This window comes from Camelina sativa, chromosome 19 (assembly GCF_030686135.1).
Source record: "Camelina sativa cultivar CO46 ecotype springtype chromosome 19, ASM3068613v1".
NCBI lineage: Eukaryota > Viridiplantae > Streptophyta > Magnoliopsida > Brassicales > Brassicaceae > Camelina > Camelina sativa.
In genome coordinates this window covers 2,609,658-2,622,919 of record NC_141898.1, presented here as the reverse complement: position 1 = coordinate 2,622,919, position 13,262 = coordinate 2,609,658, and the positions used below count along the sequence as shown (strand labels likewise).

At 36.5% G+C, this 13,262-nt stretch overlaps 3 protein-coding genes, 1 non-coding gene and 1 pseudogene across 5 annotated transcripts; all 5 read right to left on the bottom strand.

Annotated features, from left to right (window-relative positions):
• Window positions 1–2,425: 2,425 nt before the first annotated feature.
• Window positions 2,426–4,819, bottom strand: LOC104764319 (uncharacterized). The gene is made up of 7 exons (XM_010487829.2): window positions 4,362–4,819; window positions 4,081–4,239; window positions 3,788–3,980; window positions 3,333–3,535; window positions 3,073–3,225; window positions 2,789–2,981; window positions 2,426–2,665 (listed from the first exon to the last, which is right to left on the bottom strand). Exons 1-7 carry the CDS (start codon window positions 4,722–4,724, stop codon window positions 2,661–2,663), a joined length of 1,269 nt encoding a protein of 422 aa, XP_010486131.1. The 5' UTR covers window positions 4,725–4,819; the 3' UTR covers window positions 2,426–2,660.
• A 616-nt stretch (window positions 4,820–5,435) lies between these two features.
• On the bottom strand, window positions 5,436–6,020 carry LOC147920075 (uncharacterized). Its single transcript, XM_087503120.1, has 3 exons — window positions 6,006–6,020; window positions 5,749–5,901; window positions 5,436–5,648 (listed from the first exon to the last, which is right to left on the bottom strand). Exons 1-3 carry the CDS (start codon window positions 6,018–6,020, stop codon window positions 5,436–5,438), a joined length of 381 nt encoding a protein of 126 aa, XP_087359246.1.
• A 586-nt stretch (window positions 6,021–6,606) lies between these two features.
• Window positions 6,607–8,350, bottom strand: LOC147920074 (uncharacterized; annotated as a pseudogene). Its single transcript, XR_015590900.1, has 4 exons — window positions 7,834–8,350; window positions 7,553–7,723; window positions 7,280–7,472; window positions 6,607–6,898 (listed from the first exon to the last, which is right to left on the bottom strand). The product of XR_015590900.1 is annotated as an uncharacterized LOC147920074 (transcript).
• A 208-nt stretch (window positions 8,351–8,558) lies between these two features.
• LOC104767359 (uncharacterized) lies at window positions 8,559–10,672 on the bottom strand. Its single transcript, XR_015590898.1, has 6 exons — window positions 10,311–10,672; window positions 10,013–10,167; window positions 9,728–9,919; window positions 9,299–9,501; window positions 8,916–9,084; window positions 8,559–8,834 (listed from the first exon to the last, which is right to left on the bottom strand). It is a non-coding gene; the product is annotated as an uncharacterized LOC104767359 (transcript).
• Window positions 10,673–11,087: 415 nt separating this feature from the next.
• LOC104764318 (uncharacterized) lies at window positions 11,088–13,219 on the bottom strand. The gene is made up of 5 exons (XM_087501582.1): window positions 12,799–13,219; window positions 12,378–12,720; window positions 11,914–12,116; window positions 11,546–11,698; window positions 11,088–11,436 (listed from the first exon to the last, which is right to left on the bottom strand). The coding sequence occupies exons 1-5, from the start codon at window positions 13,114–13,116 to the stop codon at window positions 11,245–11,247; spliced, it is 1,209 nt and encodes a 402-aa protein (XP_087357708.1). The 5' UTR covers window positions 13,117–13,219; the 3' UTR covers window positions 11,088–11,244.
• Between the last annotated feature and the right edge of the window lie 43 nt (window positions 13,220–13,262).

The following is a 13,262-nucleotide window of genomic DNA, read 5'->3' as shown; positions in this document are numbered from 1 at the left end:
CATATGTATAGTGCATACAGTAGTGTAAATGAACACATTAAACTGCAATAGGGAGTATTAATTAAACTTAGATATACGATTTTAAATCACTAATCCGATGGCAAAGAAAATATCAGTATAAGTGAATAAAAAAAAAGTGAACGTACGACTACTAAATAATACTAGTAAAGTAGTAGTATATCAAAACAACAGAGATTAGTTTTCGACTTGCTTTTGACAGCTCGGTAATCGAAAATCAAAATTCAAAACAAAAGAAAGAAAAAAAAAAGTTGCAGAAAAGGTGAGTGAAGACAAAAAGAGAACTTCTTCCAGCTTAAACCCTAAAATCTGAACCCATGGCTTTGGTTTCTGCCGCTGAGCTTTAAAACCCTAGCTAGCTAGAAAAGTTTAAACCTTTTTTCTTCTTTGCTCATTTCTTTGGTTCTTAAGGCACATTGTCAAGAAGATTGGAAGAAATCTGAGAATATTTCAGTGAGTCGTCATCGATTTTGCTCAGCCAAGAAAAGTTTGCTTTTTTTTTTTTTTCGTTTTCTTAGGTCTCTCTATACAAAAAAATGTCCAGTTTTTAAAGAGATTTTGATTTGTTTCTATATTGTTTGTGTCTTTGATTCTTACATACAGAGTTATGGAGAGAAGAAACATTGAAGCAAAGATTGGAGCTGGAGCTCGCCCAAGACACAGAGGGGAAGGTGGAGGAAGAGGAAGAGTTCCAAATCCAGCAAATAACCCTCAACAACATGGAGGTGCAGAACCTAGGAGAAGACAAGGGCAGCAACGTCAACAAGAAGAAGAAGAAGAAGATTTAGGGGTATATATGAATGTTTTAATCATGTTTAAGCACATAAGTTATATACGTATATCATTAATGGATAAAATATACATAATTTTATGCTTTATTTAATTAACTTTTAATGAGCTTTTTGTTTTTTTAGGAATTTGGTGACAAGAGTGAGATACTCAAAGATTGGAGAGCTGTTGCGTTTATAATTGGACCAGTATTAAACCAAAAAACTGGTACGGTATATATTTTCCCTCCAGTGAGATCAAAATCAGGTTTATTAATACTTGTGATTGATTGACACGTACGTACGTCCTCTTTTCTTATGATTAATTTCGTTTCCATTTTGATTACATAGCCATTTGTTGGGCTATTGTAATAGCTCGATTACTGGAAGCGGCTTACAACATACTGAACGGCGGAAAATCGTTCATTGAGGTTTCAATCAATGATTTGGTGAAGAAGATTGATTAAAAAGGGCACAAATGATATGGAAATAGGATCATTTAAGAAATGTTTCAAACTGATTAAGATGGATGGCATAGCTATAAGAAATCCCCAACTTCTGTGGTATATATTCAATTCTGTTATTGCATTACATATATATATATATATATATATATTAGCTAGTCTATAATATATATACCTTTTGTTTGATTTGATGATTTTTTTTTTCTTTCTCTAATATCATTTTGCAGCAAAATGATGAATTAGCGCAAAAAATATATTGGGGATTTGAATCAGAGGAGAAAGCCGATATGACTTTTATTTCAACAAAGCTAAACCGTTCTCCCGTTGGAATCATTATTGATATAGATGCTGAGTTTGACGCACTTCGCAAGATTGATCTCGATCAGAATAAACTTGAAAAGTTTTTAGAAATATTTAAATATTTGTCATCGTGATTTGTTTTAAAATTCTCTCTTTGATTTAGGGAATTTATAAAGTGAGGCGAGTACAACCCGACACCAATGGTAAGGTACAAAGGCATGCGATGTTGATCACCGGCCATGGACGCACCCCAAATGGACGACATTTCCTAATAGTTCAGAATTCTTGGGACAAAACATGGGGTGTCAACGGCTATGGTAGGATTGCCATTGAAAATGATATAAGATGTTTAGTGTTTTATCCTGTAATCTAGGTATGCATGCAACTCTCTAACTTTGTTTTGGAACATCATACAAATTTGTTTAGTCCTTGTGCACTGTAAATTTGATCTACATAAAGACTCAACTTTCAATATAATATTTGTCAATGATTCAGGTTGAGGGGACAAAAAGCAAGCAACGTCACCATATATGGATTTGCATTTAGGTTAAGTTTAATGAATATGGATTTGATTTGAGGTTAAGTTTATTCAAAATCAAATCGTATACTTTTGGCAGGACACTGAAAAAGTGAAAAGCTATTGGCTCCACCTCTAGGTCGATTTCTCTTCTTTTTGCCTCGGAAGATACTTAAAACCTAATATGCTATTACCACTTGTAATCTTATTATTTAAATCCGTGAAGCTACAAACTAACCTCTCTGATGAGAGTCTCAACGTTACAAACACCTTCGATTAGCTTAAGCTTGGGCATCTTGGCCTTGCCAACCCTTTGGCTCATGTGTAAAGAACTGGCTGGAATTGTGCAATTTATACTATTTTCTACTGGAAAAATAATAGTATTCACGCCATTTTCATAAACATCAGTGTTTCTTCAAATCCGATTAAAGTAGCAAATTTATCCCACTCTTACCCTAAACTGGGTTTAACCGTTTAAGACAAATTCATAATTTAATACATTAAAAGTTTAAGGCAAATTTAATAATACATAGGTTTCTCCTCTCCACGATTATATTCCTTGTTCATCACAAACTCATAACCTCGGTAGCAACATCAATCTGCGATTCAGAAATCAAAACAAATCAAACTCTATAAAACTCAAGCTATATCGATATCTAACCTAGGCGCAGAAAACATGAATTAGTCAGGCTTTACAATGATAATTCCATTATATATATTACCATTCGATTTTGTACTTGGCCTGCAAAAGATGGCATGAGCTTTCCTTTGCGTAAACTTCCTCTCTGTCTTAGCTTGATACTCCACAAGATTTCCACCTGGAACCTCTCTTGCCATGAAAGTTATGTATGACTTGAATCCGCCCACTTTGGACAGATTAGCCCTCACAATATATTCACATGTCACAGTGGATCCCTAGGCAACCAAAAATAAATTGTCCATCAAATATTGGCAAGTTGTACGTATCACATAAAGTCAAAGATAATAATCGTAATGATTAACCAACCTTGGTACTGTTGTATCTTTCCAGAGCCAAATCTACCATGTTTTGCATGAACTCACGGCCTGTAACTTCATAAGGCACGACATTCTTATCAAGATCAACAGGAGAGAAATAGAGCATTCTCCCAGAGTAGCATTCTCCATCCACGTAGAAACCCTGATGAGCATAATCATAAATTTTGAAACTTTAGAAAGAACACATGAAATGAAATCAATCAAAGAAATCTAAACTGATTAATGTCAAAAAGTAATTAAAAAAAATACCTTGCTCTTCCTCATCAGATGTCTATATAGGCGCATTTTTTCAACTTCATCATCGGAAGGAATATTCACCCTTGGGAGTTTGTATTCGGGTTGGTCGTCAAAACTATCCACATCCCATTCTTGGCCACTTCCACGGCTAGATGCGTCACTATCCACATCATCACTTGAAGTATCCGTGTAGACAAAATCATCATCCGTGGGATCTTCACAAACCAGGGAAAAATTATAACAGTTATAACTACAAATATATAGAGAAAGAAAGACATGAACGAGTCTGATGCAAGTCTAGCACACAAAAGTTTCCAGAAACTTCCGTGTGGGTTGTAAACTATATATACAGCCTAAACACACAAACTTTACATAAGCACAAGAGACGAAATGAAGCCTTAAGGGTAACATCACATCACACCAAGATCCTAGACATAAGGCTATAGGATTAAGAGAAAATGGAGTACCTTTGAGTTTTGGAGCTGGCCTGCAAAAGATGACATGAGGTTTCTTTTGCCATACCCTCTTCTCAGTCTTAGCTTGATACTCGACCAGATCACCATCTGGAAACTCTCTAGCCATGAAAGTAATGTAAGATTTGACTCCGGCAACCAGGGCGACTATGGCCCTCACAATATATTCACAAGTCACAGTAGATCCCTACCAGAAAAGAAAGAATACTTAATTCGATCAGTTTTAATTAGGCAAAAATGTGAATCAAACAAAGTCATCATGAGTGGTACCAAATTAATTAACTAACCTTGATTCTGTTGTATCTTTCTAGAGACAAATCCACCATGTTCTGCATGAACTCCCGGCCTGTAAGCCCAGTATTCCTAAATGGTTTATCCAGATAAATTGGACCGAGTGGCCGGTACGCCACATTCCCAGGGTCGTTTTCTCTATCCACCTCGAAACCCTGATGAACAATTACAACTCATTGTTACTATCAAAGGACCAATTTTTTCATCCAAAAGAAACAAATAAATCAAACCTTGCATAGTTAAATTGATGAAATATAATCAAAAGTTGAAACAATACCTTGCTGCGGTACATCTGAGATCTATATCGATGCATCTTTTGACCTAACTCATCGTTGGGATCCAGATTCCTTTTGGGTCTGTAATCGAATCCATCGTCGAAGCTATCAACGTCCCATTCTTGGCCCTCCTCGCGGCTAGACACATCGCTTGCCTCCCCATCACCATCACCACCACCACCTTCTTCTTCTTCGTACTCCATCATGTCATCATCATCATCTACGAAATCATCCAGCGGGGACTGCGGTGAGCCACCATCATCCTCCGCCTTGCGCTTCTTCGAACCGGTAGATCGAATCTCCTCAGAGAGCTCCATCGGATTCGCCTTCCAGTTTTCTTCGGTGCTGATTGATTGAGGATCCATTGTTTCAGTAAACCCTAGAACAATTTCACAGCTTCAGCTAACCAGAGTGTGACATGTTTGGGATCCTTGTAATAACAATTTAAATAATTTGGGGTGATATAAAATAAAATCCCCACAAAACCATTTAGTTACATCACTTTTTACCGTTTTGCCATCAGATATTTTCCTTATACAACTTGGGTGTGTGAACGAACTAGACGCCACTTTTAACGAGACTAAAAAAGTAAAAACTCGACTTGGGAATTAGAAAAAAAAAAAAAAGTAACTCTAAAATCCCGTGTGTAAAACTAATAAATGTGCTTTACATATTTTTAATGGGATTTTTCCATTAAAAACCATTAACTATTTTATAATTTCTATATTAAATTATAGTATAAATTTTTGGGTCACTTTTTTTATTTATAAAAAATTGTCAGAATTTAGGGGATTCTTGTTTATGTTATATAGGTTTGGTAGACCCTTGGCCTACTCTAATGTTAACGTGTGCTTTCAAGCCTGTCATCACCCCCTTGGTTCAGTCACATCAGACCCATTAAATTAAGGGAATTGTCGAGATCAACAGGTTCATGTGTAAAGGACCGGTGATTTTGTATTGCAATCGTAAGACAATAATATCATTTTATATCATTTTTTTACTGGAAGCATTCACACCATTTCTCGATTCTAAAGGACCGACTATAGTCTATACTCTATAGTAGCAAATTTATGATTTTATCCCATTAATAGTACACCATTTGATTTTGGACTTGGCCTGCAAAAGATGGCATGAGCTTTCCTTTGCGAAAACTTCTTCTCTGTCTTAGCTTGATACTCCACAAGATCTTCACCCGGAACCTCTCTAGCCATGAAAGTAATGTATGACTTGTATCCACCCACTTTAGTCAGATTAGCCCTTACAACAAATTCACATGTCACACTGGATCCCTACGCATCCAAAAATAAAAAAAAATCGTCGGTCAAATATTGGCAAGTTGTATCACATGAAGTCTTCTAATTAAGATGATAAAGGTATTAATTAACCAACCTTAATTTCGTTGTATCTTTCCAGAGCCAAATCCACCATGTTTTGCATGTACTCACGGCCAGTAATCCCATTAGGCGTTACGTTTTCATTAAGATCAACGGGAGAGAAGTAGCGCATTCTCCCAGAGTAGCATTCTCCATCCACGTAGAAACCCTGAGCTCAATCACATATTTACAAAAATTTAGAAAGAACACATGAAATTGATATCAACCAAACAAATCTACACTAATAAATGTCAAGTAGCATATACAAAATACCTTGCTCTTTCTCATGAGAGGTCTACAGTAAAACTTCTATAAATTAATAAGGTCGGGGACCATGAAATTTTATTAATTTATCGATAAATTAATTTTTTATTAATTTAAGAAGACATTTTTTCATTTTCATAATTTTGAAAATTTTCTATTACAACATAAAATACTTTTGTTATCATTTATATTTATTAAAGAAGTTTCTTAATTTATAATATTGGTTATCATAATAGGATGAATTTCAATTGTTTTACTAAATTATCAAAGTAAAAATGATAAAAGTTAGAAATTTAGAGTTTAGAAGAAATTGTTACTACTATCCTTTATGGTAATGATGAAGTCGATGAAGATATTGCGGTACCTTTAGAACCAGTTATTAAATAAGCAATTATCGCGTCTAGACTCTCCATAATTTTTGGATGCGATTGAGAAAACAACAATGAAAAAGATTAGAGATGAGTTCCAACAAAAATGCAAATTCAAGAATAGACAAACAACAATAAAGTCATATTTCACAAGATTTTCTTAGATACATATGTATATATATATATTTAGTTTATTTGATTATTAATTTATGATATTGATGGGACCATATTTTTACATAGGATTTTTCTAAAAAAATTATTATCTTATTATTTTATCGAAATGTATTATTTTTTACACTCGCCCAAAGAAAAATTTATTAATTTAAAGAATATTAATTTATAGAGGTTGTACTGTATATAGATGCATTTTCTCAACTTCATCATGGGAAGGAATATGCACCCTTGGGAGTTTGTAATCAGGTTGGTCGTCTAAACTATCCACGTCCCACTCTTGGCCACTTCCACGGCTGGACGCGTCACTATCCACATCATCACTTGAAGTATCCGTGTAGACAAAATCATCATCCGTGGGATCTTCACAAACCAGAAAGAAATATAAATCGTATGTTTACAAATCCTCAGAAAAAGATGGGACATCAATGAGCAGAGAGAAGAAACATAAAGAAGGGGGAGACTAGTAATAGTTCCACATGGGTCTGCATGTTCAATCTGTTGTGTAAGATATAGTTCTAATCTAGTAACTGTCATCTTTGTTCAAAAAAAAAAAAAAAAGAAAAAATCTAGTAACTGTCATTATTCAAAATCACAGAAACAGGTATGATGCAAGTCTAACACAAAACATTCGAACAAACTTGCGTGTGGGTTCTAAACTATATATCCAACACGAACTTTATATAAGCATAAGACGACATGACATGGCATAAGGCTAGGCTTTAGAGAAAATGGAGAGACTACCTTTGGGTTTTGGAGCTGGCCTGCAAAATATGACATGAGTTTTCCTTTGATATATCCTCTTCTCTGTCTTAGCTTGATACTCCACAAGATCTCCACCGGGAATCTCTCTAGCCATGAAAGTAATGTACGATTTGAGTCCGGACACTTCAGAAACTACAACTTTCACAATATACTCACAAGTCACAGTACATCCCTACCAGAAAAAAATAATACTTAATTTCGATCAGTTTTAGGAATGGTGAATCAATGCATGAGTGTACTATTCTAACCAACCTTGACAGTGTTGTATCTTTCCAGAGCCAAATCTACCATGGTCTGCATGAACTCCCGGGCTGTATGCTGACACTGACAGCCCAAATATGTGAATGGTTTATCAAGATCAATGGGAACGAGTGGTCGGTAGACAATATTCCCAGGGTAGTTTGCTCCATCCACATCGAAACCCTGATGAAGAAGAAGACAACATTATATTGTAACTATCCAAAAAGGACCAATTTTTTCATCCAGATTTTTATAATAACTAATAATAACTAACATTTTTTTCATCCAAATACCTTGCTCCGGTACATCTGAGATCTATATCGATGCATTTTTTGACCTAACTCATCGTTTGGATCAAGGTTCCTTTTGGGTCTGTAATCGAAACTATCAACGTCCCATTCTTGGCCCTCCTCACGGCTAGACACGTCGCTAGCCTCCCCATCAACCACCACCTTTTTCTTCGTCGTACTCCACCATGTCATCATCATCATCTTCGAAAGCATCCAGCGGGGACTGCAGTGAGCCACCATCATCCTCCGCCTTGCGCTTCCTCGAACCAGTAGATCGAATCTCCTCAGAGAGCTCCATCGGATTCGCCTTCCAATTTTCTTCCACGCTGATTGATTGAGGATCCATTGTTTCAGTAAACCCTAGATCGATCGATCGATCGATCATGTACATGAACCACCAATTCACAGCTTCAGCTAACCAGAATCTGACATGTTTGGGATCGTTGTAATAATAATTTAAATAATTCCCATAAAACCATTTAGTTACTGACTTATTACCATTTTACCATCAGATATTTTCCTTCCTTATACAACTTGGGCGTGTGAACGAACTAGAAGAAATGTGCTTTACACTTTTAACGAGATATTATTTTCCTTACAACTTTGGGTGAGTTTTTTAATTTATTTTAAAAATGTCAGAATTTAGGGGATTCTGGAATATGGTATGATAGGTTTGATAGACCCTTCCGGTGTTTTTGTATTGCAATTGTAATACAACGATACTAGCATTTATCTAAAACATCTTTTACTGGACTAATAATAACAGCATTCACACCATTCCGACTATAGTAGCAAATTTATTATAGTACACCATTTGATTTTGGACTTGGCCTGCAAAAGATGGCATGAGCTTTCCTTTGAGTAACCTTCCTCTCTGTCTTAGCTTGATACTCCACAAGATCTCCACCCGGAACCTCTCTAGCCATGAAAGTTATATATGATTTCATTCCGCCCACTTTAGTCATATTAGCCCTCACAATATATTCACATGTAACAGTTGATCCCTATGCAACCAAAATCAAAATATATATCAGCAAGTTGTATCACATAAAAGTCAAAGATGATAATCGTATTAATTAACCAACCTTGATACTGTTGTAACTTTCCAGAGCCAAATCTACCATGTTTTGCATGTATTTACGGCCTGTAACCTCATAAGGCACGATGTTCTTATCAAGATCAACAGGAGAGAAATAAAGCATTCTCCCAGAATAGCATTCTCCCAGAATAGCATTCTCCATCCACGTAGAAACCCTGATTAGCACAATCATAACATTGAAACTTTTTAAAGGAACACGTTTCAACATCTAATATAACAAATTTGCTAGCTACTTCTTGCACTTAAGAGTCACCACATATCTGATTTCAAAGTTATTCTATCATTCACACTGATTGATTTGATTCATGAAATTAAACCAGTCAAAGAGATCTAAATTTAAAACAATGTTAAGTAGCATATGGAAAATACCTTGCTCTTTCTCATCTGAGGTCTATATAGGCGCATTTTTTCAACTTCATCATCGGAAGGAATATTCACCTTTGGGAGTTTGTATTCGGGTTGGTCGTCTAAACTATCCACGTCCCACTCTTGGCCACTATCACGGCTGGATGCGTCACTATCCACATCATCACTTGAAGTATCCGTGTAGACAAAATCATCATCCGTGGGATCTTCAAAAACCACGGAAAAAAATATAACAGTTATAACTACAAATATTTAGAGAATGAAAGAGATGAACGAGTCTGATGCAAGTTTAGCACACGTTGTAAACTATATATACAACTTAAAACACAAACTTTACATAAGCATAAAAGACGAAACGATGCCTTAAGGCTAACATCACATCACACCAAGATCTAGACATAAGGCTAGGAGGCTTTACAGAAAACAGAATACCTTTGGGTTTTGGGGCTTGCCTGCAAAAGATGACATGAGGTTTCCTTTGCCATACCCTCTTCTCAGTCTTAGCTTCATAATCGACCAGATCTCCATCCGGAGACTCTCTAGCCATGAAAGTAATTAAGATTTGACTCCGGACGCCAGGGAAACTATAGCCCTCACAATATATTCACAAGTCACAGTAGATCCCTACCAGAAAAGAAAGAATACTTAATTCCATCAGTTTTAATTAGGCAAATGTGAATCAAACAAAGTCTAAGAAGATGCATGATTCTAACCAACCTTGACATTGTTGTACCTTTCCAGAGCCAAATCCACCATGTTCTGCATGAAGCCTGTAAGCCCAGTATTCCTAAATGGTTCATCAAGATAAATTGGATAGAGTTGTCGGTAGATCACGCTAGTCCCAGGGTAGTTTCTCGACCCACTTCGAAACCCTGAACAGTACCAACAATCAAATTTTGTAACTACTAAAGGAGTGAAGGACCAAAACAGAATTTAGCAAATCGGAGCTGATGATTAAATTCACCAAGAAGCCTAAATCAAAATTAGTGTAAGCAGAATAAGCAAACCAAATTACCTTGCTACGGTACATCTGAGATCTATATCGATGCATCTTTTGACCTATCTCATCGTTGGGGTCAAGGTTCCTTTTGGGTCTGTAATCGAATCCATCGTCGAAACTATCAACGTCCCATTCTTGGCCCTCCTCTCGGCTAGACACGTCGCTCTCCTCCCCATCACCGCATTGTTCTTCGTCGGACGAATCCTCGGGTGCCTTGCGCTTTCTCGGAGGAGCCGTAGATTGAATTTCCTCACAGATCTCCATAGGCTTCGTCATCGAATTTTTTTCCCCGCGCTGACAGATTTGAGTAAACCCTAGATCAAGAGAACCTTTTCTCAATTTTTTTTTTTTTTTTTTTTTTGACCTCCTTTTCTCAATTCTTTTTTTTTTGAGGTTTTCAATAAATTATATAAAGTATTACCCGATCGAATTGGATTGAATAAAGTATTAATGCACGTACGTACGTACTACTACTACTAATTAATTAATCAATTAGCATAACTTTGATTTTGTTTTCCTTAAACCACATGTTAATTATCTCTACCCGCCTTCCGGACTTTAGCTAGTTCATCACAAACACTCACAAGCTTGGTAACAACATTATTACATTAAGCTGAAATTTATCAGATATTGAAAAGAAACCAATATCACCACGAGAGAACTAGGCCATTATTTGGCTTGTTACAAACCAAAATTTACTACTAGGAATCTGAAAATTAAGCAGCTGGAAAATGTGAATATGGATGGGTCAATAGCTCGCGCACACACTCTCAAAATTCAAAAACCAGCAACTTATAAAAATTGATGACTTTGAGACCAATTAATTACTTATGTTTGCATATGGTATGAAACAGCTGTCATGCAAAAATGAACATCACATGTGTTACTAAAGCGATCAGAAACCAAAGTTAGTTGTTAGCTTTTACAATAAATCAAATAGAGAGTAACCTTATAATTTTGGAGTTGGTCTACAAAATATGGCGTGAGCTTTACGTTGCCAGACCTTCTTCTCCGTCTTAGCTTGATATTCCACAAGATCTCCATCGGGAGACTCTCTAGCCATGAAAGTGATGTACAACTTGAATCCGGTCACCCTAGTCAGAATAGCCCTCACAATCGATTCACAAGTCACACTCGATCCCTACCATTACCCCACAAAAAATAATAATTAGTTGATCAAATACAATAGAGGCAAAATTGTGTATCACATGAATAATATATTGAGAATCAACATAAATGAATTACCCAACCTTGATATTGTTGTATTTTTCGAGAGCCAAATCTACCATGTTTTGCACGTATTCACGGCCTGTAATCCTATATCTCCAAAGGGGTTCATCAAGAACAACCTGAGAGAAGTAGTCTGTTATCCCAGAGTAGCTTTCTCCATCCACGTAGAAACCCTGAGCACAATCATAAATTTGAAACTTCCAAATTAGAAACAAGTTCCAATAACTAACTAAATTAACAAAAATTCTGACTCTTAAAAACTTGGCCAAATTAAGAGTCACCATTTATCCAAAATCCATAGTTGACTAGTTGCTGAACAATTCACATTGATGATTAATTCATGCATGAAACTAATCAAAGAAGTAGCTAGAATATATAGCATAAACACCTTGCTCCGGTACATCTGAGGTCTATATAGACGCATTTTTTCAATTTCCTCTTCGGTGAGAACCACCATTTCCGGGGGCTTGAACTCTTCGTCATCCAAACTATCTACATCCCATTCTTGGTCACTTTCGCGGCTGGACCCGTCACTTAACTCACAACCACTGGAAGAATCAGAATCGTCGTCGTCCATTGGCTCCTGTATAACTGCAGAAAAATACGAAAAATTATGTTAACAATGCATATGGATATCATAAGACAAAATCACAAGAATGAAGGAAGAGCAAACTGGTAGTAGTTTTACATGAGTCTGCATGTTCAATTGTTTCTAAGACATAAGTTAAACTCTAGCTATAACATTCCAAAATCACGAAAACAAGTCTACTGTATGCAAGTCATTATCTAGCAAAATAAAAAATTCCAAAACTGAGAAAAAATAAGGTTTGGTAAGAGAGTAGACAGACACACCTTTTGGTGGAGGAGTTGGCCTGCAGAAGATGGCGTGAACATGTGTTTGCCAGCACCTTTTGTCAGCTTTAGCTTGATACTCAACAAGATGTCCATCTGGAGTCTCTCTGGCCATGAAGGTGATGTAGAACTTGTGACCGGCGACAGTACCGACAACAGCCCTGACAATATACTCACAAGTGAGGGTCTTTTGGTTGATTCTGTTGTATCTTTCTAGGACCAAATCAACCAAGTTTTGCATGTAGGCACGCCCTGTTAGACTAGAATTCCAGGGTTCATCAAGAGCAAAGAGATCTCGGAAGGTCATTCTCCCCGGATAGTTTTCTTTATCTACGTCGAAACCCTGAAAAATTGAATTCTATGATATAAAATTTTCTCAACAAAGTAGAGTAGTTGTTAAAAACATACATTGGATTGATACATCTGAAGTCTGTATCGACGCATTTTTCATAGCTTCCTCATCGTTGGGATCAAACTTCTTTTTAGGTTTGTATCCTTCCCCCTCGTCGAAACTATCCACGTCCCATTCTTGGCCTTTCTCACGGCTGGACACGTCATCCTCCTCATCATCGCCACCGTCTTGTTCTTCTTCTTGTTCGTTGTTTTCGCCATCATCGAAAGAAGAATCCAGCGGGGAAGAATCATCTGCCTTGCGCTTCTTTGATTGATTCTTCTCCTCAGAGATCTCCATCATCGAATTATCATCATCATCATCCGCCTTGATCAATTTGGGATCCATTTTTATTTGAGTAATCAAACCCTAGATGTGATCTCTCCCTAACCTGAATCGAATCGACGAGTTTTTTTTTTTTTTTTTTTTTTTTGGGATTTTAAAGCAGTGGGTTAAAAAATATTTCCCTGAAAAACCAATTAATACCATCACTT

What these genes read in the sequence shown, in the direction of transcription:
- LOC104764319 (XM_010487829.2), bottom strand. Translation starts at nt 4,724, where the DNA reads ATGGATCCTCAATCAATCAGCACCGAAGAAAACTGGAAGGCGAATCCG. An exon ending in CTCAGATGTACCGCAGCAAG is followed by an intron (nt 4,240 to 4,361) that starts GTATTGTTTCAA and finishes ATTGTTCATCAG; the next exon opens with GGTTTCGAGGTGGATAGAGA. An exon ending in ATCTGATGAGGAAGAGCAAG is followed by an intron (nt 3,226 to 3,332) that starts GTATTTTTTTTA and finishes TATGCTCATCAG; the next exon opens with GGTTTCTACGTGGATGGAGA.
- LOC104764318 (XM_087501582.1), bottom strand. Translation starts at nt 13,116, where the DNA reads ATGGATCCCAAATTGATCAAGGCGGATGATGATGATGATAATTCGATG. An exon ending in GCCAACTCCTCCACCAAAAG is followed by an intron (nt 12,117 to 12,377) that starts GTGTGTCTGTCT and finishes ATTTTTCTGCAG; the next exon opens with TTATACAGGAGCCAATGGAC. An exon ending in CTCAGATGTACCGGAGCAAG is followed by an intron (nt 11,699 to 11,913) that starts GTGTTTATGCTA and finishes GATTGTGCTCAG; the next exon opens with GGTTTCTACGTGGATGGAGA.
- LOC147920075 (XM_087503120.1), bottom strand. An exon ending in AAAGATACAACGAAATTAAG is followed by an intron (nt 5,649 to 5,748) that starts GTTGGTTAATTA and finishes TTGGATGCGTAG; the next exon opens with GGATCCAGTGTGACATGTGA.